General features: G+C 37.9%; 1 protein-coding gene across 1 annotated transcript in view; it reads left to right on the top strand.

The window, feature by feature from the left end:
* The window catches only part of LOC129240064 (cyclin-dependent kinase 14), a 288,617-nt gene that overhangs the window by 78,898 nt on the left and 181,809 nt on the right, over positions 1 to 27,910 (top strand). The window contains exon 2 of the mRNA XM_054875532.1: positions 3,209 to 3,403. Coding sequence (XP_054731507.1) covers positions 3,209 to 3,403 — 195 coding nt within the window. The remainder of the gene's footprint in view (positions 1 to 3,208; positions 3,404 to 27,910) is intronic.

Below are 27,910 nucleotides of genomic sequence, written 5' to 3'. Positions count from 1 at the left end.
TCAGCAGGCAGCAATGCAGTTTTGGGGAAGATATTATTTCGTTATATGGTTTTACGTATGCAAGTTTCAGAAGTGGATACATATGCACGCATAACTGCATACATACATATATGCATACATATATCCGTAAGTAATACGTGTAAAGGAATGCTGCCAGCTGACGCTTGAAATGTAAATTATAAATTATTGCCGAAAAATAAACTTTAGCTGAGAATCTTCCGTTTAATATATGTAAGTAATCGTTGCAGGTTTGAATAAAATTGAATTAAAAGGAAACTTTCACAGAATTTAGTGTAGAAGTGTTCACCAAATATCTTGATTTCTCAACTTAACTACCCAGGTAGTTTCACGATTCACTAACAGAACTATTTACATGTTTAAGCAAAATGTCTTCCCTTCTCCCGTGTCTGAGACCAACTTCTTTGACCCAGAGCCCGTTTTGCCACTCCCTTCTGCGGCCATCACAGCCACGGTTAGCAAATGGGTAACTACCACCCACAAGCGAGCTTGGCAGGCTGAGAGAGGCTGCAGATGGACTAAACTGATGTTAACTGTCATGTCGGATCGACTGTCGCAAACCCTTCTGTCATTAGGCAGAGGGGAGTGCAGACGGCTGGTTGGACTGATGAGCGGCCACTTTCTGTGGGCAAAGCACATGAAAAGGTTGGGCATCTCAGACAATGTACTCTGCCCAGCTTGTGCAGAGGAGGAGGAGACGGTGGACCACTTTCTGTGTGTCTGTCCCGCCTTCGCTCGAATCAGGTTTGAGGTCTTTGGCACTGATGTGTTAAGAAGCGACCATCTTGGCTCCTTGGCACCACAAGATCTACTCAGATTTCTTCGGAGATCGGGTAGATTTAAAGAAAATTAAAAGGGAATCCAAGTGTAGTATAATGGACGTAATTACTATCTGAGTGCTGCACTTGCTAGTTGTCCCGACAAAAAAAAGAAAAAAAAAAAAAATGTCTTTACATTCTCATCGCCTTTAAGTATGCAACTTATCAATTTTTTCGCCTAGCACATCTCTGTGCCATACAAATTGCTTATGAAATGATGAGTCGCAGGCTTGCACACTTCTATCATGAGCTGTGCATCACGCTTGTCCCCATAAGAGTCTCCAAATGAACTCCATGACTTTGAAGGCTTACCCATTTCATAAATGATATATCGACCACATCGTACACTTTGATTTCAGTTGCCTGCTCTCAGATCTCCAACTCGCATATCAGATTTGTGAAGTGCATAATTGAACCTCAAACCATCTGAGCTTTTTTAGGTTAGGTCAAATGTATGGGGGTTTGGACAGATCCAAGCACTCAGTCAGGAAGACCATTATTCTACATCAGAATATATTGCACTGGAACCGAAAAGAGAGATAGGATAGATATTATAGAATGGTAAGAGGACAAATTTGGTTTGAGCTCACTCCTCCGCCAGTCTTTTGGAGTCATTGAAGAATCTCAAGAGGTCCGGAAGAGGAAGAGTATAAATCTAAAAAAAATTCTAGAAAACGCCGAACAGCTTCAGAAGGAATTCACAGAGGCAAACCTCCGATTGTATTTCTGCCATGAAAAAGCTCCTCATAAAAATATCTGCCGTTCGGAGTCGGCTTGAAACTGTAGGTCCCTTCATTAGTGGAACAACATCAAGACCACAGGCTTGGTACCTGTGATTACTCCTACCAGTATTGTTAAGTCCTTCCTACTAAGTTTTAGGAGAATGATCGCTAATTTCCTGTTTGATCCTTGCGCAAAGCTCTTGGCTACTCTGCAGGAACTCAACTTAGACCAACGTCTTCTATGGGTAGACCTTATGAAGTCGTCAATCCATACTTACATAGCCTTCATTAGGTAGTTCATCAGGTAACTCGTTTCAAGTAATTTCGTATGCTACATTCAAGATGGCATAGACTGCCGTTAAGAATACCGTAGCCATCTGTCCTGTAGCGTAGCCATGTGGGCTTATCTCGCTACAAACTAACGCCAGTACACCTCTAATAATATTGCTTTATCTACATGTTCTTGCTTTCACAATATACCCGTTTTATCTGTCTCAAACTAGAAAATTTAACTAAGACTGCCATCATTCGCGATGGTCCGGCTAATAAAATCCTGACAATTTGGCAAATCTGGTATTCTCAACATGTTTTAGGGATTAGCTTTTAACTTCTTGAAACATGATACTTCCTGGTGTATTTTCCTTCCAGCACTGCTCCACTTGAGCAGAGACAGAGCAATCATTATGTTTTAAGCTACTGGATGAGAAATTCTCTGACTACAATTTATAAATCTTGTCTAATAAAAAAACAGTACTCTTGTCGCTCGCCAAAGACAAATTCCAAAATAGTCAGAGATTACAAGCTGATGTCGAGCTTGACAAGGGAATCAATGAAAATCTAACTCACCTTTGTTACTCTACACAGAAACGTACATGGAAATGATAGAGACTGCTTAATATTTGAAGCCGCTAAATAGCTGTAGTTGCCGCAAACCCAAAAACAGTAAAGAAACGGTTCTGCAGTATCTCTCCGAGTGTCTAACCTTGTCGCACAACAGACACCAGGCTACTTCTTATTGGTCTTCTTGATTGGCGCGATAACCACTTAAGCGATTTTGGCTGAGTTTTACAAAGCGCGCCAGTAATTTCTTCCTCGCACTAATCGATCGACGTTAGTTGGACAAACCAAGTGAAGCCAAGTCCTTATCCACCTGATCTTTCCAACGCAGAGCAGGCCTTTTTCATCATCTGCTACCACGAGCTGGTACCGCATCGAATACTTTCAGAGCCGGAGCGTTTGCATCCATTCGGACGACATGTCCCAGCCAACGAAGCCAACAGCAGGATACTTCTTAAAAAATCTGAAGGATAAATTCAAGTGTTTCTTGGCTTTCATAAATCGATGCATTAGAAGTCTAAGTGATTTGGAGATAAGAGTGAATTGACCAAAAAGATGATATCGGATTACCCAAGACAAAACGTACAACAATGTTAATAGGCATTACCTAAAGTGTTAGTGAAATAATTTTTATGCAACAAAATACTCAGCTTGCAAACTTTTATAGATGAGAGAAGATTTAAAATATTAAATCAACTAAGCAAATATATTTGAACCGGAATATAAATTCAATCAGACTTATGCTTTGTATGAAATTCTCCTGAAGCAATAAAAAATTATATTTAATTTTCATTTACGTTCTTCTTTTTGCAGCAATATCACGCGAGGATGGCGAAGACTCACATCATCACCATCATCATCACCACCTCCATCATCATCATCGCGGTGGCCATGGACATAATCACGGTAACAAAGTTCCATACAATGGTTATAATTCCGAGGAGTATCTAGACAGACTGGAACCAAATGGAAATATACCAGCCGATAAATCTAATTGCAGATATGGAGGTGAGATCTAGTTAAACCATACTTTTATATGTACAATTTTATTAAAGCTACGGACATATTAGAAAATTGCTACATAAATAGATAGCCTACGGGCCTTAGAGGCTTTGTATGAGAAGGAGTAAGCCCCTTCGTTTATGGACTAACATCACGAAGTATATCACAAATTGGATGACGAGCTCGGCTAAACACTTAATTAAGGTAGGCAATAGGGATTTAACTTGTGTCCCGTCATATGGTAACGGTCCTTTTATGATAGCGATCGCTTTGCCATACGGCCTATTGCGAGGTCACGTGAGCGAACTTTTAATATCTTTCCTTTTTACTCTCCCATAATCTTGCAACTCCGAAAAATATTTGCTAAGAGAGGGCTGTCGCTTTTAAGCTTGAGTAGGACAGCTTATCTCTGGAAAGTTATAAGGGGAGGTCTTTAGGCCATGTCCAGTAATGACGCCACCAGGTGACTGTTAAGTGAAACTAAAAAATGTAAATTTCTTTAAATTTCGACTTGGTCAGATTGGCTTTGACAACCAACATCTGTGTTCCATGGCTGATTTGCTATTTGCTGATGCCAGGGATGATAGATTACAAGGTTTGGGCATCCGAAAAAAACTGTGAGACTAACTTCGGTTGCCACGTCATAGGCGTTTCAACAGCAAAGCTCTACCCGCTCATTTGACACGTATTCACTCACTCGTCCAATCAGTCGTTGTTCAGACGGCAGCGAAGTAACACAAACTCAGTTTTTTGCTAAGCAAATCGCCGTGCTAAGCATCCCCTCTTACTTCAGCAAATCAGCTGATTCCTTCAAAATCGCTGAGTGCCGATTAACAAGCTGATATTGGCCACACCTCTGCATTGAGTAGACCGTGGCTGGGTCAATCGAAATCGAGGTAAGGCAGCTGTTAATATGCAAAAAGAAGAGTACCCGCATTATGAAATCTAAATTGCGTTGCAGACATCCAGGGAGACTTTTACACAATATTTTGAAGTTGGCTGATAATTCATAACCAGCTCTTTCATAGCCGCTACATTTCAAGAGATGCGGTTAGATTAGCCAGATTGCTTGTCTAAGACAAGACACTCGCCTTAGAGCTGCGGCTGAACGGTAGTGATTTAATCACAGCCCGAGTCAAACAACCTAGTCTCTTATTCTGCCTGAAAGACGTTGCGGTAATCAGTCATTGACTGCGGATGAATGGGATTTTAATCTTTGGCCTTAAGCCATCGCACAGGATAAGAATAGTCTTCAGATCTAATTATTTTGTATTTTGTATTTTTGCAATATAAATTTATAGAAAAAATTTAGGAGAAGCTCTAGAGGCTTAGAGAACTCGCGACAAACATGGATACTCCTTGTTTTTGTGATATAATATTTTCTATTGCTGGACACCAGACGCAGGCGCTAGGATATAATGCCCGCGAATCTGTTTAATTCAAGGGCCCTAGCCAAATTTCCTATACCAAAATTGTGTCGATTTACATTAGTCACTTGAGGCCTTTACGAACCGATTTTTATAAAGCTTTTTAAATTAGATCCAATAATATCTAATGAGGAGGACAATAACCCACATTAGTAAGCTGAGCCTAACCTTCTTGCTATAGTAAGCAGCTCATATTAAATATAATATTATATTCAAATTAAAAAAAAAATATTTTTTGGTTTAAATTCCAGATTTTGAGGGTTAATTTAAATATCCAAGTATGCATTTTTTTACTGGGAGCAAAAATATATTACAAAAAAAACATTTTTTTGCCACACTGTTGCAAATACAAATATTTCTAAATAAATTCTACGTTTTCAACTGCTTTTCTTACCCTCTTTAATAGACGTCATTTAACTTAAGTAAATGCCTATAAATGGAATCATTAGAATTTTATTTTTAAAGGAATAAATTTATTAATTCCACTCCAACCTCCTTCACTTTATCTCTTTTGTATTTTGAAAGCAGGTATGCACTTATGCGTACGTAGGCGGTTATATTTTCCTCTTCACAATCTTTCGTGTAGATACATTAAGTACTACAAGCCCCCATATCTCAGTCGTCTACCCTAATTTGCTATTTAGGTAAGTATGCGCTTGTTGTTCGCCTTCCACCCTTCGCCTGCTTATTGCTTTCCGTACAAATATTCATCATTTAATCTCATCTCTAATCTTTACGAACTAATTCCATGTATTACACACACATACATGCGCATACATACCTGCATTTTTTCTATTCTCAAGTGTGCTCATAATTCATGAATAACTTCGAAAAGCACAAGTAAAGGAACTGTTAAAACCAGAACTAATTATAACTTCCACCCTGTACAGCTGCACAGCGATGTACAGTGGTGGCTAAATCATATGCATATGCGCCCACATATGTACAGTGGTGGCTAAATCATATGCAACTATTGAATATATATTAACTATTATAAAATATTTAAATTTAATTTTTTTCAATGAACGTTCATTAAAAGAAAAAATATTTAAATTTTCTATGCGTGCTTTTGTTTTATATTTTCAAATTAAACAAAATTCATCTTTAAGAAATAAATAATTAAATTTTTTATAGGTTAGGTTAGGTCAAATGGCTGCCCTAGCTTGGGGCCCACATGGACAAATATTCGAAACTCGTCCGTTGTAATACTATACAGGGGAAAGAGGAAAGGAGAAGGGAAGGAAGAAGGAGCCTTGGGATTAGAGGATGATGACCATGCACTTACAACGACACCGGCGGTGGCTAATTTACGTTCCTAATTAGCCGCAACAAGCTACTGATGAACTTCCCCAGATGTATGATATTTAAACCCGCGTATCGAAAAAATGAGAGCCCAGTTGTCGAAATCTTTGCCAGCCGAGAGCAAGGCAGCTGAGAAGAAGGTGTTGAGATGATTCCACCTCGTCCTCAAGACAGCTTCAGCAGAACGGACTCGAGGCAATCCCAAGTCTCACCGCATGGACACCTAACGGACAATGGGGCTGTTGCTTTGTTAACCTTAGGAGTTCCCTTGAGCGTGGCCAGACGGACCTCGCGACCTTGCACGTTTGCGCACTAGCTCAGCGCTCGCTGAGTTGACTCAAGGGTTCTCAAGGGAACCCCAATCCTCTCACTTCGCGACGAAATCGTCTCCAAAGTTCCATGCCTAGCCAGCTCATCAACCTCATAACAACTCAAAAAATTAAATGTGGTTCAATTATCTATTGGAATTGATTGACAGGCCTCTTAAAGTCTATTGTAAAGCGCGTCGCCATTTCTTACGCTTCTGCCTATTAGCCAGACCCGGGCACTGCGGTGACCATTCCATTTTATTTACATTTTTGGCTCTAAACCATGACTTAACAAATTTAGTCGTGCCCTTTATCTAATTGTCCTGCTGGGACCTCAAAGTAACGGCATTTCCCAACCAGCATAAGACAACATAATCCACTCCGTTTGCTGAAAAGCAGCTCCCCACCTTGTACCGTGTACCCCACCGTGCTTTACTGTTTTCTTACAATAACGTGCTCAGCGGGCTCAAGCAACCAGTGTTAAGGGAACTCTCGAAGTGCGTCTCCTCAAACGGTCTAATGGTTAACCTAGCCAAGACCGAATTAGTTTGATCACTAGAAGACATAAAATACCGAGTCTTCAGTTACAGTCTATTGATGGAGTAACACAAACCCTATCAAACGAAGCCAAGTATCTTGGCATAATTCTGGACTCAAAGCTTTATTGGGTAATGAACATTGGGGAAATGATGAAGAATGTTTTTAAAGCCCTCTTCATCTGCAAGAGGGCATTCGGCAAAACATAGGGCCTGAAGCCATATATAAACCGCTGTTCGTACAATACGATCATCAGAACCCTTTTGACTTATGGAGCTTTCGTGTGGTGAGTGCAAACACAATCCTACTTAAGAATCTCATAGAAGTCCAAAGATTAGCTTGTACAGGAATAAAAGGTGCGCTCCGATCGACGCCTCAGGCGGCACTGGAAGTGATTCTACATATTCCACCCATTGCTATATATATTAGAGGGATAGCGGCCAAATCTGCTTCAAGGATTAATGCAATTTGCTAAAAGCAAACACACGCGGTCATGTATCAGTCGTTCTATCTGTAGAACACTGGCAAGACGCATCGAAAACATACTATCTGCTTTCCAAGATAGATCTGAAAAAAGACTATAACATACGAATACCCGACAAAAAGGATTGACGGATCAAAGTCATATCAGATGATAGTGGATAATTATACCCGTCAAAGACGAACAATGGCACTGCATCGCGAGTGCACACTTATCTTTAAATTGCTCCTTTAGACTCCCAGACTGGTATATGGTGTCTTCCAAGCTGTCATCTATGCCATAAACAAAGCAGCAAAGACGATAAGACTCATGTGCTTACCTCCGGCAAACCTTACCATTTTTGTTGAAAGTTAAGCAGCGACCAAGACACTGGCCTCAGTGCAGAGTTAAAGAATGCAGAAGGTCGCTCTCGCTCATCCAAAAACACAACACCACACTTTGTTGGGTCCCCAGCCACTCTGGAGTTGAGGGAAATGCGCAGATAAGTGTGCAAGGAAAGGCTCTGGACTGGATCTTCAGCGAGTGATATATGACATTAGCATTCCTCTAAACGAACTATACATTGCGATTGACTTGAACTTAGTCTCAGAATAGAAGGTGGTTTCTGCCTATTCACTGCAGGGTCTCCAAAGCGCCCTGGCCAAAACTGAAGCTTAGAAGAACAAAATGTCTCTTTAGTTTCAACAGATCAGCTACCAGCGTCCTCACAGGTGTTATAACGGATCACTGCACTATTAGCACCCTAGCCCGAGTGGGTGAATCTCACAATGACTTATGCAGGAGTTGTGATGATGAAGAAGAAATTGAGTGTCGATACAACATGTCCTCTGCGAATGTTCTGCACTTCAAAGAAGCCGTGCCAAATATCTTGGCGAATATTTCTTTAAAGACCTGAGAAAACCGCAAAATGTCTCACTGGAGGGACTAGTTACCTGCTTAAAAAATCTAAGTGGCTTAAGCTACTTAATTGAGGGTTGAAAATCAAATGCAAGTATCACAATAGGCCTTAGAGTCACCGAGTGCCTTGTTTTCGACAAGCCACCTGACTAACCTAACCTACAACAACGTGAATCATATCGCTTATTAACGGGCCTTCACACATAACGTATTCCATCACTGCCTATTAAATTAAATTTTGACTCATCCATGAAAAGAACAATTCTCTTTTTGTTAACTGACTAATCCAAATGCGATTGCGCAAATTTTAAACGTCTTCAAAGGTTTTTGTGCTGAACGGCAACCTCGAAATTAAGCTTTTATTAGACGTCTATGGACACTTCTCGCCGATATTTCCAAATTCAAATTTTTAATGGTTTGCGAGGGCTCCATTTCAGGATTTGTCTTCCTGTTGTACTATCAGGATCTCTGTCACTTACTTTATTTTAATGGACTTGACTTAATAAAAATTGATCTTATTCCGGAGCTCTCCAAGCTTGTCTCTTGCCTTTAGAAATTTATTGAAAGTAATGATAAAATTGTTACAAGTGACAAAACAATTAAAAGTAATGGTAAAATATTCTCGAAAGTTGCATTTCTTCCGCGCTGTTCTTGAATTGTTAAAAAAATTGATGAGATGATTCTATAAGGCAGGTTTTTTTTTTAATTTGAAAATATTAAATAAAAGTAGGCATAGCAACTTAAAATATTTTTTCTTGCAGTAAACAAAATTGAACTAAAACGAAAAATATGTAATTATTCTATATAGTAACCCATACATATAATTTGGCCACCACTGTAGATGCGCTACCTTTCGAACATTCTCAATCGACATGTTTGCCTATCTAATTCATATATGTATGCAATATCAGATGGAGCCCGCGGGTTCCCTTTTGCATAAAAGTAAATATGATACTTCATTTACGAGGACTTAACCCTTATAAACACTTACTAACCCTTATATTAGTCCTGGCAACAACAAATTTTTAAAAAGAAAAGGCATTCAATTTCTTTTGTTAGTTCACATTTTAGTTTTATTTTCTCGAAGTATTTAAAAATTCGATTAAAAGTTGGTTCACTTATCGAAGTGTACATCAGTGCAACTCTGTTTATTTTTTCAAGAATTATGTTTTTTATTATATGGTAAGTGCTGATTTTTCGTCGATGGCACTCATAAAATCTTCTTTTCGACTGTGATTTTTGTCTAACAATTACGAATAAGGAAATATATTTCTATATATTAAGGCGGAATTCCAAACAGTCAGCAGAGAGCAACACAGCATTAGCCTAGTTTTAAACTGTATCTTGCTACACCCTTAGCATAAAGCCCATATTGAACGAGAAAGGCTGCTCTATAATTGGCCAAATGTTATTGCTCCTCTTAGTAGTCACCCGATCTAATACCAATAGAAAACTTGTGGGACGATTTGGAGAGGGTGTGTAACAGAGACCAGTTTCTTCCCCCAGGAAACTAAAGGAGTCCTGAAAAGTTACAGGAAAAATGGGCGATAGTGGAGCCAGATTAAACACAAAAATATTGAAAAACATACCACAAAGTTTATTCGATATTATTTAAAGCAATGGATTTAGTACTACACGCTCCGTCACTCGTAGTGTAACCAATTAAAAAGGTCATAAATTTAGTTTGGAAAATTACTTTTATTCAATTCAAAGTAAAAAATGTTTGCAAATAATACAAAATTAAGAATCAATTTACTTGTGCTCTATAGCAGCCCGAATGTGACTTGCAAGTATTTTAGCCCACTCGCAGATAAAGGCTTTTTTCAGGGCCTCGAGACTGATGAATCGTTTAGTTCGGCCCTTGCTCTCCAAAATGATCCAAAGAGAATAATCCATCGGGGCGTCTGGTGAATTTGGGAGGCATTGTGTGCACGTTACGAAGTTCGGAACGTTGCTTTTTAGCCACTCTTGAGTCACTCGATCTTTGTGAGATGGTGTCGAGTCCTGTTTAAACGTTCAGGGTCTGCCACCGAAATATTTGTCTGCCCACGACTTCAGAGCAACCTCCAGAATACTTTCCTGATAATATTTCGCATTTATCTTGACGCCAGGCTCGATGAAAACTATTGGAGAGCGCCCATCTGCGGTTACTTGTGGCGAGTGCTGCCTGCTGGTGGCCAATCGATGACTCAAATTCTGGTATGAACGTTCGGTCAAACGAACCCTATCGTTTTGGGAGTTTACGAATTGCTCAATTTGAATAGTTTTCTCGTCAGAAAACACAATGTTCGGAAATTGACCGCTTTCGGCCCAGCGAAGCAACTCCTTCGCACTCTCAAGTCTGACTTGTTGCTGCTTTGGTGTGAGATCATGCGTCTTTTCGATCTTGTAAGGCTTGACTTTGAGATTTGATTTGGTTTTTCAGTATGCGGCGGATGCTACGGTCAGATATTTTCAGTTCTTTTGCCATTTGATTGGCACATCGTCGGGGACTTCGCTCAAGTCGCTTCTCCACTTTTTGAACCATTGCGCGTGACGTGTCTGTCCTTTGATGACGACCTCCACGACGTTTCGCGATGCTACCAGTATCATTGTAACGAGTAATGGTGCGATAAACAAAAACTTAAAGTAAGCTCGAGCTCACGAACAATCGCTGGGTGTCATTTTCCAGCCAAATATAATGCAATCACACTATTACATTTGGAATACATTACTGATTTTCTTTTCTCACGTTTGCTCTCGTCAAAATGCTTCCGCGCGCTTGTGAACGAAACTCTGGACTGTCGTTTAGCCAACTAATAGACAGCCGATGCACGAGCACGGGTACGGCATCAGCTGCGGGCGCGGTCTGAAGTTGGTTACACTTCGAGCTCTGTATGTATATAATTGACGCGTGGTCCCTTTTTGGGTGCTTGGCCTATTTGGGGCGTGCCCCTTGATGTTGTTCCACAAATCGAGGCACCTGCAATACCAAGCCGACTCCGAATGCCGAATGGCAGATATTTTTTATGAGGAGCTTCTTCATGGCAGAAATACACTCGGAGGTTTGCTATTGCCTGCCGAGGGGCGACCGCTATTATTATAGAAAAACACTTTTTCTTAATTTTGGTATTTCACCGAGATTCGAACCTACGTTCTCTCTGAACTCCGAATGGTAGTCTTGCACCAACCCATTTGGCTACCGCGGCCGATAAGCACCTCTAAATATTAAATTGAGAACTAGAATTTTCGCCAAGATTTGAGATTTTTTTTCGTATGTTTATTTGGTGTCCAACACATCTTTTCATTCCCGGTAGTGTTTTATGCTTGTTATTTGTTGCATGCATGCCATTATGAAAATATATATGTATATATCGGGTGTTTTCTTAGATTCAAGCCATCATTGACGCCATACGGCCACATTTATTGGAAAAAGTTGTTAAAAATTCAACTAATCTAATGGAGCATGTAACTCGTGGCTGCGACGGGCATATTCCGGATATGATATTCCAAAAATAAATGCCATAAAATTATCCATCGGACTATAATAAAAAAATTCATTCTGTTTTGTAACATTTTATCATTTTACGTTATCAAACTCTTAGAAAAGCACCCGTTATTTTTGTAAACACTCGATATCCTACTCTTGAATCGATTTGATTACTTTGCTTCACACAAATTTCTGAGAACTTGAAATGTAGGCCAAACTTTATGCCTACAATTCCGCTTCCTCCTCCAAGACATTGGAAAAACATGCAATGGTTTGCGCCTTTTGTTCCATTTGAATTTGCTGCCGACTAATGCGATAAAACCAAACTTTTGTTTTTTCGAATAAAGGTAATTTATCAAAACGTTGAAGCAAAAACAAAAAGCCCTTAAGTAGCAATGGGTATAAATAAATGTGCTATTCTTGCGTCTCATTAATAATTTGTGTGGTGCCACATTTTGCCACTGACTTTGACGTTTGTATTATTTTATTGCAATAATTTGTTTTCACTGCTGGGCCATCTACCCTGTAGGGAAGATAGAGTAGAACAAAGTCAAAGGCAAAGTAATACAATAAAAGGGATTGATATTTTCGTAGTTCATATATTTGCACAAGCAGATGTGGGTATTTCAGAAGAAAAACAATATGCGGGTGAACAGCGTCGCAAATGACAGGGAGAGACAATCACTGATCGAAAGGGCAGAGTCGAAAATGCTTGAAATATCAAACTGGCACTCCCCAAGTAGCACTTAAGCACAGTTTTGATACCAATATGAGACCTTCAATGGGCAGATAACTACAGCCTGCCCGAGCTGTTGATATAATGGAGGAGAATAATTGGATTTAAGTTGGCGCACTGCCCCAGGCTACCGAAGAAAGGAACACCCAGTGGCCTTAATCGTCTAGCTGCCCAACTCGGACATTTACAGAGGTCTTCACAGCTTCTGCAATGGAGATTAAGTGGTACACCTAGCTCTTCTCCATGTGCGCCAATCACCCAATGACCGGTAAACATAGCTACGAGTTTGGAAATTGAATGGCATGTATTTCTGCGTCTATTGTAATGGGGCAAAGGGTTTTCGAAATAGCACACGAGGCAATGAAGCTCTAGCGGATTTGCACTTTTAGCCCTTTAACAACAAGAAGAGCTCTCTGAGACTAATTCATTCGGCCCCCTTCCTGGCAAGCTCATCGGCAATTTCATTTCCCGCTATGTTCCTATGTCTAAAGAAAACCCCGATTTCAACATCGAGTCGGCAGTGAAAACAGAGGTACCAGATTTTACCTCTCGCTCGCTGCAGATTTTCCCCTCGTTCCTGTCCTGTCTACCTGGAAAGATTACCTTGGCACGACCCTCAAACCCGAATTTGCGGCTAGAGAGATATGTCCGAAACTCAGAGAAATACGGTGTTAACTGCCCAAAAATGCTTCCAGGTGCCTTGTAAGATTGCCTCCAGAGGCTAATCGCCTTTAACCTGATTGCATTTTGCGCACCGATGCAAGTAACATGAAAGTCGATGGGAAGTAAGTGAAAAACGATATTAAGGGCAGCACTGGAACAATTTCCTTATGCTTCGCTGATGGCAATAAATTCATTCCTTTGCACCCTCCCCAGCTTAGTGATATCATACTCCTTCCGAAGAGCTACCCACAAAACCAGGCACCCGTATGTTAAAATTGGCATCATCCCGAGAGTTTAAGTCCTGTAGTTTGCTTTCCCATTTTTGTGAAACAAAGATTTGCAGGAGTAGACACTGCATACAACTAGTAATTTGGTATTAAATTGTTATTCTTTACTGGTAAAGTATTTTCGAAGTTTCAATTAAAACCGTCAGTCGGAAAGAATTCGTCTAATAAACACTTGTGAGTATATTGCAATGGGTTGCTTCTTAGCCAAGGATTATTAGTCCTAGTCCTTTCTTTTGTGATCAACAGCTTTTTCAATGAAAAACAACATTTCAGTTTTAACTTTTATTTTTCAGTTCTAAAAAAAAAGTTGAAAGTTTTCGGTCGAAAATAATTGTTAAAAATTGGCTTTTATTTTTTCAGTCGAAAATAAAAGTTAAAAAGTAGCTTCTATTGTTTTTGCATAACTTAAAATCGGCCACAGATGAAATTGAGCATATTTACTCATATATATCTTATGGATCGAACAAATTCTCGCCAGTTTCCAATTTCTAAATGAGAAACTAAAAACACCGTTTCTTTCGTCCAACAGGGTGTTTACTCGTATGTGCATTTTCTTCCATTCTGTGAATATGTTGCCACCAACCAGACATGAATATTATGCCATTTTAGACATGCCATTCGATTTGTTCTTCTTAATTTTTCGGCATTTCGGCTCCTGCAATTCCTTTTTCATATCCATTTCCCGACTATTGAAGCTTCTCCTTAGTTTTATATCTACTTTTATTTCTGCTATGTTCATGGAATAATGAAGTGCAATAAATTAAATTGTTGATGGCGTAACGTAGTGACGGCAAAAATGTTCCTATAAGTATTGCTATGAAAAAAAAACAAAAAAATAATAAAAGCGAAATGCTAAGTGATGCGAATACTTGTCAGTTAAGCAACGGATTTCGACTTTAATTTGTAACTTTTTCTCTTCTTTTTGTTTATTTGGTATAGCTACTTTAGGGAATTATCGGTGGCTTGTATATTTGAGTTATTCCCACATTATTTGTGTGGTTGTCAGCAACATGAGTTGCATATTAATAACTTGGTGGTGCCCGCAACAAAATTCCAACTTTGCACACTTTTGTGTTCTCAAACAAACTTTCATAATAATCGAGTAATTGGATTGCATTTGGATGTGGAAGGGGGAACAAGTACTCGTACATGAATTGAGTGTAGAAAAGCTGAAGTCTGGTTGCTGAGCTGTGTATGTATGACCACGAAAATAAAATTTGCTTAGTACATATGGCGTACTAAAGCTCTGAACGTGCTTCTTTTAGCCTCCCGCCATTAATTAAAGTTAGATATCAGATGGCAACTGGGCAACTAGAACACTAAAAATCTGGGGCACTTTAATTTCCAACTAGCACAGGTTGTAGTAATTCTTGAATTTTCATCTCTCCTGCAACTGTCCTGCAGTACAAAAGCCATCTTAGTAATTGGGGAAATTGTTCTCAGAGCATTTAAAAGGGAACACTGATATCAATGGCCCGAAGATTTTAATAAAAAAAGCAAAAAAAAAGAAGCAAATGACGTATAGATCAAGAGGAGGAAATCACAATAGATACGAGTTTAGACTAAGTTCTTGCTACCTATTGACCTATATGCAAATGAAATAAATTTAGCATTCCGAGCGATTGAATTACCACAATGGGTCTTTCAAGAACGACCGTACGAAGAGTTGATGAGCGACTGATGTGCTACAACTGCAACTGTTCTGGTCATAGCGCGAAAGGGTGCGGCAACTCTAAACGCGAATTTGGTAAATTATTTGCATGCAGTGAGTGAGGGCTTTTAACAGCAAAGCTGCAAACTGTACAAAAAGTATAAAGCGAATAGCAATTTCTTGGTTATTTTAGTTAGTACTAGTGTTAAGGGGGGAGCCTGATTTATAAGGTCAAAAAAATCAATTTTTTTTTTCGTTTTAAGCGATTCTTAATATATTTCAGAATATTCACACAAAGTTACAGAGCCTAATTCTCAACATTTCCGTAGATACAAAGCCAAAGGTAGGCGAGCGTTAGGTGTTACGCTGTGGCCGGACAGCTATAGTACAAACTTTATCTTCTTTTCTCGACTTTTCATTTTTATGATTTCTTTGAATTGGCGTACATGAATGAAAAAAAACGAATGAACCTTTTGAAATGAATCATAGCTTGTTCCCTTGAGTATTAAATTCTCTTCTATTTGAAATAACAAAATAGATAAAAAAAAATTTTCTAGATTTTTATACCAAGTTGAAGTGAATTTTTTTTTTTATAGAAAGGCATTTTTTTCTTTAAAACGTCCAAAAAGTTGAAATTTTGGAATTTCTCTCAGTTTTCTTAGTTCATCTAGAATAAAAAATCATGATAATTAGAAATCCATTTGAATTTTTTGCTTTAGATAATAATTACGAGCTGTATCTTGTACGCCAGTTGGAAACTCCAGCCTTGCAGCGCTCTACTAATTTCTATGTTAAACATTTTTTTCAACTTATTTTAACCAGTACAAAAATTTTGTATACTTTTTAAATGTTCATTAAAAGATAGAACAAACTTTGCAGTGCTAAATTAATTTTTTCCTTAAAAAGAAAATCGCAAAGAGATGCAATTTTTAGACCTCATAAACCAGGCTCCCCCCTTAAAATGCTCGTCCTACGACAGGTCCAAACCATTTTGAGCAAAGGCTTATAACAAAAACTATTAAATATTTATATACATTCTCTTTTATTAAAATTCCATAGAAGTTTCTAATTTGTGACAGCGAAAATATTTACAGTCAATTGCGCATAATGTCGCGTAAAACAAAATAAATACATTTTTGCATGCATACTTCGAGACGGTTTGCTTTGAAAAGCAATGGAATCACATAACAGTTTGAAAAATTTGTGGTGAGGAGCAGTACGCTTATATTTTATGTAATATCCTGAATAGTATTTTAGATATAATAGCTCCAGGTTAGGTCAGGTATATCAAACTGATTTAAATAGATCTCATATAAACCACAAGGGTTCGTAGTGTCACCAGTGTTCGAGTCCTGTTAAACATAGTTCGTGATACATGTCTTGCCGAGCTTTAATAAATAGTTTAAACTTTTTTTAGCAATATCCTTTAGACATGAAAAGTATACCGATACGAGACAGTCTTAACGAATTCTGTTTGGATCCGGACAGTGGCGAAGGAGGTGTTCTAAAGTACCCATTTCTTTTTCGCATAAGTTACCGGCGTCGTTATAGACCAATCCGATTTTAGCTGCATGATATGGAGTGAGGCAATGTCCCGTCAGCACTCGAACAAATATTTTACATTTCTTCCTTGGGAGGGATAAAATAAATTTGGTTGTTTTCGTGTTTGAAGCTCGTAACATTATTTTGGCATCCTCCGCTCCTCTGTCGAGCGGAGTTCGAGGCTTCTCATATAGATTGTGCTTCCCCAGTTAGTTCCTCGTCTTCTAAACTGAGAGTGAGGGATATATCTTCGACGTACTCATCCTAGGCAAGCAGGTGCCTGTTTTATCAAGCTGTTCGACTCATTTCTCTCTATTCCATTATGCCCTGGTACTGTATAGATAGCCCTGATGTTGATATGTTTGTAGCGCGCCTAATCGATTCGGGGAAACCCAAAAGCTTCATTAAAAATAAACTTGTGCCGAAAAGAGTGCAGTTTTTTGAAAGGCACAACACACTTTTTGGTTTAAATAGGTCAAAATTAATAATTTTTGGAAGCATAAAATGATAATTGAAATTATTTATAGCGACGGCGGAGAGTCGATTAACTATCCAGTTATGCTAGGCAGAAATTTTATAGCAGGAAGCGAAGCCAGATTAAAAATTGGCTATGTTAAAACTCTCAAAGGTTAGTATAACCAGTATCGGAGACGAAAACAATGCCTACGATAGTTTGAACGCGGCGATAAGTGAAACAAGTTCTCCCAATAGAAATAGATTTTTATTAGATTTTTTATAATTATATTATTAATCATTGCAATCTATTTTAAATTTAAAGCTTAAGCAATTTATATAATTAAGGTGATCCTGAAAAGCGCGAAATAGGTGAAATCTAAGTTCCCCTAATGATTTTGCGAACTTGACATGGTCTTGATAGCAATCACTTAATGAACATGAAATGAAAACCGTAATATTTTGAGGCTGATTTTATTATTATTATTTTTTTTCTATTTTATATGGTTTGAAGAGCTCCACCCCGTTTGAGGCGCCTCACGAAGGTATTTGGCTGAATTTTGACCCTGAAAAACGCGTTGAGATGGTTTGACAAACGACTGCTGTATTGTCACTGAATCTTTTTATCTCTTCCTGTATTAAAGGTATCAGAAATAAGTGACGCAAATAAAATATTGAATATGCAATTGGAAGGGTGATTGGTAGTGAAGTGTTTTCAGAAGTTATTTCATAGGGAATGTTTTTGAGCGATACGGCTAGTTGAACTCGAAGTTAAAAAATAAATTTGTCCTAGTGTTGGAAGAGAATAAACCCCTTACTTAAACTACTCCCACAGCTCTAACTTCCACCCCGACTTCAAGAGAAGAAAAGACAATATAAGCGCTTTTAAATACCATAACCCTTCCCCTTCCTCCAATAGTGTAGCAATAGATTCACCATTCACAATAGAAGAATTCGATTTAACGCTTTCTTCTCTGAAGGGTAAGACTCCAGGTGGAGATAGAATTAACTACGCGATACTAAAAAATATTCCTTCCTTCTTAAAATCCCGACTCGTTAACCTATACAACTCAATATTTAGTCAAGGATTATTCCCTCAAGCGTGGAAAACTGCCGCAATTATCCCCATCCCCAAACCCAATACACCCAACTCCCTCATATCTAGTTATAGACCTATATCCCTTCTCCCTTGCATTTCAAAAGTTCTAGAGAACATAATTTCCCGGCGAATCATCTGATTTGCCCAAAAAAATAACCTACTTAGCCCACACCAATTTGCGTTTCAAAAAGGACTTAGTGTAATAGATCCACTTCTAATATTTGGACATTTCGCTAACTCAGCACTTGCCGATAGAAACCATGTATCTGTGCTTAGCTTAGATTTTGAAATGCACACGATCGAATAGGCTCTCACAATGTATTGGAAGAGTTAAATCGCTGGAAGATTGGGGAAAAAATGTGTAATACTATCAAATCGTACTTATGCAATCGCAAATTTTATGTTCGTGCTAACAACCATGAATCCTAAATCCTTCCCCTCTTTAATGGTATTCCTTAAGGATCACCTCTATCTCTCATTTTGTACATCATAGCTTTTAGTTAACTCTATTGTATCCAAACATCTGCATGTCGAACACTTCATTCACGCAGATGATGTAGTAATTTTCTCAAATACCAAAAATTTATCAGAAGTTAAAAGTACATTTAGCGGTATCCTTGCGGACCTCGACGTTTGCTCACAAGCTTCGGGAGCCAGTATTTCTATGAATAAAAGTTCTACATTCCATATATGTCGCAAGCATAAATGCATATTCCCACCTATATCCTTCTCCAATACCATAATCCCCCAGACCAACACACTTAAAATATAATATTAGGCATTGTCTTTGATAAGGGACTAACTTATAAGCAACATTGTGAATACGTTAGGTTAAGCCTATTATCTAGACTAAACATTGTTAAATACTTATCCTCAAAGCACTGTTTGATACATACAAGTACATTATTAAGTATCACTAGATCTCTAATCTTATCTAAAATTGACTTCGGACTGGTTATATACGGACACTGCGCTAAAACTCATCTAAAGCGCCTAGAAGCACCTTACCACGCTGCAGTCAGGAGAAGCATCAGAGCCTTCCCCACTTCCCCCATAAACGTTACCTTAGCGGAAGCTGGACTTCCCACCATCTCGGAAAGGGTGGCCAACAATACAAGGACAAGTATTTTCAAGATAATTCAATGTAGAAACAGACTTTTGTTTAAACACATCAACTCGAGTACTCAAAAATTAAACAGAAAGAGTCGGAAATCAACAATCTCCATCATTTTAAAAGAAGCCGAAAAACTGGATATCATTGCTCAGCCAGTACTTGTAGAACCTGCAATACATCCACCGTGGGTCGTTCCAACTCGATGATATTGAACAATTTATCCAAACATTTAAAAAATTCCATAATACAAACGAATACAACCAGATTTTTCTCGAAACCATTTCCCCATTAAAGAAAGATTGGGAGATCATTTTTACCGACGGATCAAAAACCGACACCTGCACATCGTTTGCAGTGACAAACGCAGAAGGTGTTACCATCTATGCCGGAATTTTGCCAAGTTTCACTTCAATATTTACAGCTGAAGCAGCTGCGTTACTAGAAGCAGTAATCTTTGCCTCCCAGAAATGTAGCAAGCACTTAATTTGCACCGATAGCAAATCCTCAATCGAAGCTATCTTAAACCCCACAAATGACACCCCGATGATAACAAAAATTCGCAATATAGTTTCAATATATGTAGGTGTAATCAAAATTATGTGGATTCCTGGGCACTCTGGGATAAATGGTAACGAAAAAGCTGACAAGAGAGCGAAAGAGGCGGATAAGGAACCTCTACACACATTTGACTATATCACTTGCAATGACATAAAGATACTAGCGAAAGAACTTGCCCCAGATAACATAGCAACTAAATGGAACATTTATCAGCATCCTTATAAAAACTTTAACCCCTTTGGGGCAAAAAATATCTACCCTCCATCTGCATTATATCACCAAGCAAAAATCTTTACTCGACTGAGAATCGGTCACACACTCATGACACATGCCCACCTGCTCAGCGGTTCACCAAAGCCTACATGCCCTTTTTGTGGCTCCAACGAATTTACTACACTTCATCTGATAGATACTTGTCCTTCCCTACAAAATATCAGAACATCCTTTTTTCTCAAGCATCAAACCATCGGAACTCCTCAAACAGACAACGGTATGCAATTTAAATAAGATTTGTGATTATGTATCTAGATGTAAGTTAAGGCTATAAGACAGGCTGTGATTTTTATTATACTAATAGCCGAAGGCCATAGTAGCCAGTGCTTTAGCTCTTTAAGTGGAATAATTATTTATAATTGTTACTTTTTATTAAATAATTAAATAAATAAACCCCTTACTTGCTTTCCGAGAAGGTTTTCATATACATCGTCGTAGAAATTTTAATCCAAAGATGATATGTAGATGTCTAGGTGTAGCCATGAGCTATTGTGAAAACCTAAATTGCTGTTTTAGAGTGTACAATCGAAATCCTTAAAGTAAGGTCAATCAATCATGTAAAATGTACACAAGACGAATCAAAAGTGGAAGCCGAAAGGGATATAAAAGGCTTTGGAAAATTCTAAAAACATAATACTTTAATTTAAGTTATTACGTTTCAATTGAATTTATTTTAAAACAAATAATTATAAATATTTAAATCGTGCCATTTTTCCATTAACACAAAAGTGAACTGTTTTCGCCAGTTATTTTTGATGTCTTACTTATGACAGCCTGCCATTTCGACTATCGGATGTTTATCATCCCAGACTGCAAAGTATTGAAACGAATTCGTGAGCGCGCTCTCACACAAAATGAAAAAGTTTCGCATCTTAGTATTATCAATGGGCCTCTTCTATTCGCCTCTTCTCTGCCCCCTATCACTATCCTCGATTAACTTAACGAAAGCAGCAACAAAGTTATCGAATAAAATTCGCCACTAGCGAGTATGGTTGTAGCTCATTAGACTGCTATAACTCACTGCCTCACAAACACATGTAATTTAAGGCAACTCTATTCGCGCGTTTGCCAATATATTTTTAGTTATACCAGTTGCTTCATCTATTCGCCACTCGCTAACGCTTGGTGAAAAGAAGAGGGCTTGTAGCTCAGACGGCAACGAAGCAACATTGAGCGATGAATGCGGTGATTTTTTTTCGTATATCACAAACACAGTTTCAGTGTTTTTGTAAACGAACCTGATTCAAATTTTCTGAGCGCTGACATAGCAAACTATACACGCAGAACATTTTTGTGGTACATTTTGCCCCTCTAACTCCTCCAGAGATAGTGTCTTTTGTATATTTTACGCGAAAGGTAAAAATGTACTCATAGCAGAAGCATACAACGGATTAAAATTTATCACAAAAATATTTGCCATAAAATTCTACTCCAAATATCTCAGTAAACCGAAGCTCCAAATTCAACCTAAACACCGGAAATTAGTCAAAACACAGAATGAAAATCTGTGTTGTAATTTACATAACACACTAACAAAATTAACCCTTAAACACTTAGTAGGAAAGCAGTAGATAAACTCATAATAGTGAATTTATGTATGAAGCACGCGGCCATATAATAATAATCTAATGAAAACAATTGAGTGAGGCAAAAGTTTACGTCAGACCTTGACGTACTTTGAGACAATGATCAATAAGAATGAAAGAAGAGTTCGATTACAGGAGAAAAGAGAAGACTGACTTGCAGCAATACAAATAATGAACAGGGGTAAAGGGAAATATGTTATATGTGCAGCGAAGGAGTAGAGGAAAAGCTACGCTCCATCAAATCATTTGTAACATATATGCATACTTCAAGCACTCACTTATATTGTATATGTAGTAGTGTTTGCTGTACGAGTATCCCTGTGCAGTGGCTGCGATGAGTAAACTTGAGATAATAATAAGGATGTCATAGTATAAATTGCCATATTATGCAAACAATCCAGCAGCGATTCACTTACTATACAACATCTTACGCTCGAAAGTGGAGGATTTGTATGCGAATGTAGTTATAAACGAGTATACTTACGTGGGTACTGCGCTGTCTTGTCTTTTCTTGGTATTTGTAGCCAACGGCGGATCTTCAAAGATAGACGACATGAGCGTCATAAAACAACGGAAATGAAAATATTAGCAGACGTTAAAAAGCACACATAATCGCGCATATACGAGTACAGGGTAAGTGGGAAAGTCGTCCCAGCAGCGTTGGACATTTTTGTTAGAAAGGAATACCGACTTTTAAAATAACATCCGTAACAGTTTACACACATTTTTTTTTTTGTTTTGTTTAATGATGTGATACAGGAAATACTTAGTGAATAATCGTAAATTCAAAATTTTATAGAGCATTCGCCCCATTCCATAAAAGGTAAACGCGAAAGCAAGCAGTTTTTAAACTAATCTTCTAAATCAAATGTCTGGAAAACGGTCAAGTTTTTAACATCGTGCCATGAACTAAGTTGTGTATAAGCACATTAACATAAATATGGGGTGTTTTCTTAGGAGCTTCGGAACTTAAAATGATAATAGCAGAAATATAAAGTAGAAATATTATTGTGTTTGACATCATGCCATGAACCAAATTGTGGGCAAGAATATTTACATAAATCCGGGGTGTTTTTTGGGAGCTTCGGAACTTAAAATGATAATAGCGTTAATATAAAGTAGAAATATTCTTCTTTTTGACATCATGCCATGAACCAAATTGTGTATAATCATATTAACATAAATATCGGGTGTTTTTTAGGAGCTTCGGAACTTAAAATGATAATAGCGTTAATATAAAGTAAAAATATTCTTCTTTTTGACATCATGCCATGAACCAAATTGTAGGCAAGAATATTTATATAAGTACCGGGTGTGTTTTTTAGGAGCTTCGGAACTTAAAATGATAATAGCGTTAATATAAAGTAGAAATATTCTTCTTTTTGACATCATGCCATGAACCAAATTGGGTATACGAATATTTACATAAGTATCGGGTGTGTTTTTAGGAGCTTCGGAACTTAAAATGATAATAGCGTTAATATAAAGTAGAAATATTCTTCTTTTTGACATCATGCCATGAACCAAATTATGGGCAAGAATATTTACTAAGTATCGGGTGTGTTTTTTAGAAGCTTCGGAACTTAAAATGATAATAGCGTAAATATAAAGTAGAAATATTGTTGTGTTTGACATCGTGCCATAAACAAAATTGTGTATAAGCATATTAACATATATTTATTGGGTGTTTTTTAGGAGCTTCGGAATTTAAAATGATAATAGCGTAAATATAAAGTAGGAACATTGTTATTTTTGACATCATGCTATAAACAAAATTGTGTATAAGCATATTAACATAAGTATCGGGTGTGTTTTTTAGGAGCTTCGGAACTTAAAATGATAATAACGTAAATATAAAGTAGAAATATTGTTGTTTTTGACATCATGCTCTAAACAAAATTGTGCATAAGCATATTAACATAAATATCGGATGTGTTTTTTAGGAGCTTCGGAACTTGAAATGATAATAGCGTAAATATATTCGGAATGATTTTTGATTTTATTATAGTATTCGGCATATGTCCGCCACGCCTACAGGCTACATGGCCCATTCGATCAGTCCAATTTTTGACTGCTTTCTCCAATAAATCTGACCATATGGCATCAACGGTGGCTTGAATATTGCAATAAATCGATTGTTAACCGCACTGTAGGGCAAGTTGCGTCACCTTTTTGAAGCCAATTATCGCCGATACTTAATTGATTAATTTTTGGAAAAAAAAATCAGTCGAAAGATTTATTCGACAGCTGCAGAGAAACCAAGGCAGAAGCCGAATAATTTGCGTCATTCGTAAATGTGTAGGTTCGATCCTCCGTGCATGAAACACAAAAATGATAGAAAAAAGTTTTTTCTAAGAGCGGTCGTCACTCGACAGGCAATGGCAAACCTCTGAGTTCTATATATTTCTGCGATGGAAAAGCTGCTCATAGAAAACGATCTGCCGAGCGATAGGTCCCTCCATTTGAGGAATAACAGCCCTGATGCACGCCACAGATTGAAGAAGGAGCTCGGCCAAACACCGAAAAAGGCTGCAAGCGCCAATTGTATGTATACATATATATGCATTTATGGCTCGATAGCGCTCGGCATTCACCATAATGACAGCTTCTTCTTTTTTCGAAAGAAATAACGACTGATGATGCCGTTGACGCTTTAAATTTCGCGTACAGATTTTATTTATTTTTTGTTTTTTTATTTTTCATTTTATGATTCTTGCTATGAATATGAAACTGAAAGCGAAGTGGTAACGCTTAACGAAATTAAATATGCGATATAAACTTCGAATAACAGAAAACCACCCGGCCATGACAATATCACAAATGAAATGCGGAATACAGCTTGAACAAGAGCTTATAAAACTTTTCAATATCATCTTGAATCACGAAGAAGCTCCATCAGAATGGAAAACAAGTATAGCAATCCCGATCTTTAAGAAGGGGGAAAAAGACGACCCGCATAATTACCGCGGAATAACGCTCTTGCATTCCACCCAAAAGTTTTTCACAAAACTCCTATCATCAAAATTACAGCCATACCTACACGGACAAGAATAACAGCCAGGATTTCGTAAAAACCGATCAACAACAGATTGCACTTTTATCCTGCAACAAATAATGGAAAAATCAATTGAGTTCGATTGTCCAGCCTTCATGTGTTTTGTAGACCTTAAAAAAGCTTTTGACCGAGTCAGGCTGAAGGACGTCTTGGAAATTTTAAAAGAGAGAAAAGTTCCGCGACAAATTGTTGAAGTCATTAGGAATCTCAATACCAATGGCACAACTAAAGTTATGGTAAATGAGAAATTTACCAACAGTATAGAGTGCACCACAGGAATACGACAAGGGGATTCATTAAGTCCGCAACTTTTTAATCTAATCATAGATAAAATTATTTCTGAAGTTAACCAACTTCAAGGCTACAAACTAAACAATCAAAACATAACAATAATTTGCTATGCAGATGATGCAGTTTTAATTGCTGATAGTGAAGATAATCTTCAAAGGCTCTTGCACCGTTCCGTTACTACTGGTTTGAAATTTAATATGGAAGTTTCAACTGCAAAAACAAATTCAATAGTAATATCTAAGGAAACAATAAGGTGTAAGCTAGAAATTAACCAAAACATTATAGAACAAGTAATGCAATTCAAATATTTGGGAATAGATGTATCGAACGATCGGAACATCGTCACAGAAGTGAGAGAAAGATGTACAAATGGTGCAAAAATATCAGATTTTCTGCGAAATATTATATGGAAGAACAAATATATGAGCATAGAAAGTAAAACGCGTGTGTATAAAACAATGCTAAGACCGATATTAACATACGGTGCAGAAGCTCGTGCGGAGAACACAAAAACGAAACAATGAAAGCGCTCTACAGAAATGCACACATTAAGGACGATAGCAGGAAAAACGAGGTGGGATTGCTGTAGAAACCATGATATTAGAATCCAGACGAACACCGATGACATTATCAAATTTATAAGATCAAGAAGACACGCATGGAACGAGCATGTTTCAAGATCCTCCAACAACCGATTAATTAAGATTGCACGTGACGGAATTCCAGTGGGAAGGCGACGTCCTGGAAGACCACCGAAAAGATGGGCGCAAAGCTGGATATCATCTTCAATAGAAAATTAATATCAGTTATGTATTTAAATATTACATATATAATTCAGTATTATTAATATGATAAATCATACAATTTTGTATCAAAGAAATTGTTTAAAGAAAAGCAGGCATGTCTTAAATAAAAGAAGAAGAAAGTAAATTTCCACAATTTAAAAGCCTTGTTCTAGCGTTAAAGGACTAGTCTTTTTTTTTTGTTTCAAAGTAAATTTCCGCAATTTAGAAGCCTTGTTCGGGCGTTAAACGATTAATGAAGGCTTGCCAAACCTTACTGAAAAGAAATTCCAAAACAGTTTGCCGTTCTCAGCTATCAAACCATAATTATAGTTCTAATGCAGCTAAAACAAACACCCGGTATGTACACACCATAAATATGGCCAGCTTTGGCTCAGCTGACTGTATAATGAAATGTCGGAAAATTTAAAGTTATGTAAAGTATGTTAAATCACATACTCTGCTTTTGCTCAGCTGCTTTGTGCTTGGGCAGGTTAGTGATATGCATTGTATATAGTATGTGAATGTATAAGTATATAAGTAACTAGTCTAGTAGATAATAGATATGTACTTGTGTACAACGGGATATGGCATGTAATGCCTGCCATAATAGAAGCAAATGAAAGGCTGCATGACGGCATCCTTGGCACTGAGGCTGCTATCATTCACTCATATTCATGCCGGTACAACAACAAATACTTGACAGTGAAAGAGAGTCTGCCTGACTGACTGACTCTGGCTGACTGCTTGTCTTGGTGACTGTCTCGTTGGCTCGCACACAAGTTGATTACTTGTACGCCGTGCTGTTGCATCGCAAGCGCAACGAATTATCTGCCACACGCACATACTCAGAGATGCATAAAGAATTCAGACAATGGTCTTAACGCTGGCTGTTTACCGTTTTGCTACTTTAATACTAAAACATTACAAATTACTCATTTTCCAGTTCAATTGGCATAACCGAGTGCAGCAACAATGTATTGAGCTGATTTGCTGGAGTGGAGGTTGCGTAGGCTTAAGACTTCATGATGAGTATCAAGATTGGCAGTCTGGAGTAGAATAGATCGAAGCGCAGTGAGCCGTATGTGATTATCTGCATGTGCATACTTATATAAATATTCGTGTGTACATATCTATAAATGTTCCCAATACTCAAGATCGTGTCACCCATGGCTGTCATGCCCATAAGAGCCACAACTGAGACAATGATGGAATTGTGCAACATTTGGCTCACATACAGACACACACTATACATATATATAATCGTATTTTATCCATACTACTTATATACTCTATTATACTTAGTCCTGCCATAAATTCTGTTCTAAGTTAAGTCCTTTATGGATATGAAATTATAATACTTTTTTTAATGAAATTAGTTTTATTCATGCAAATATTAACAACAAAAATTTTTAATTTTCATTCGAAATTTCATTCATTTATTTTCATTCACCATTTGCATTTACGCAAGCCTTAAAACGATTAGGTATTCAGGTATTACAGCTCGCACGGTTTCCATCGATATTGGCACCGCTGCCGAACCAAAGATTATTTGAGACTCTCTAAATTTCTGTGAGGCCTTCGACAGCCCACGGTCCCCAAATCTCACCACAAACTGTAGTCCAATGGATTCAGATCTGGACTTCCAGACGGCCAACCTTCTGCGGCTGTGAGCCCAGGAATATTGTTTTTTTAACCACTGCTGGGTGGTTTTGCCTTATGGCTTGGAGCGGAATCTTGCTGGAAGATCCAACGCTCTCCATTGAAGGGAGAACTGCTGAAGTGCTTCATCACGCCTTCGCTCTTGGTACACTTTTGCCCCGGTCTGAACCCCTTTTTCGCAGAAATGATGAGATGTAAAGACTTTACAAGACACTCCCACCAAACCATTATATCGGCTGGAGGGGGCCACGCTGAATCCTTGGAACAACATGTTTTATGTCTTTAGAAGTTTTAGCATAGATTTTGTCGTTTTGCTCATTAAAAACTTCTGTAGCAGTGA

This window comes from Anastrepha obliqua, chromosome 3 (genome assembly GCF_027943255.1).
Source record: "Anastrepha obliqua isolate idAnaObli1 chromosome 3, idAnaObli1_1.0, whole genome shotgun sequence".
Classification (NCBI taxonomy): domain Eukaryota; kingdom Metazoa; phylum Arthropoda; class Insecta; order Diptera; family Tephritidae; genus Anastrepha; species Anastrepha obliqua.
Note: the sequence above shows the minus strand (reverse complement) of the source record. Positions and strands in the feature narration are given on the sequence as shown.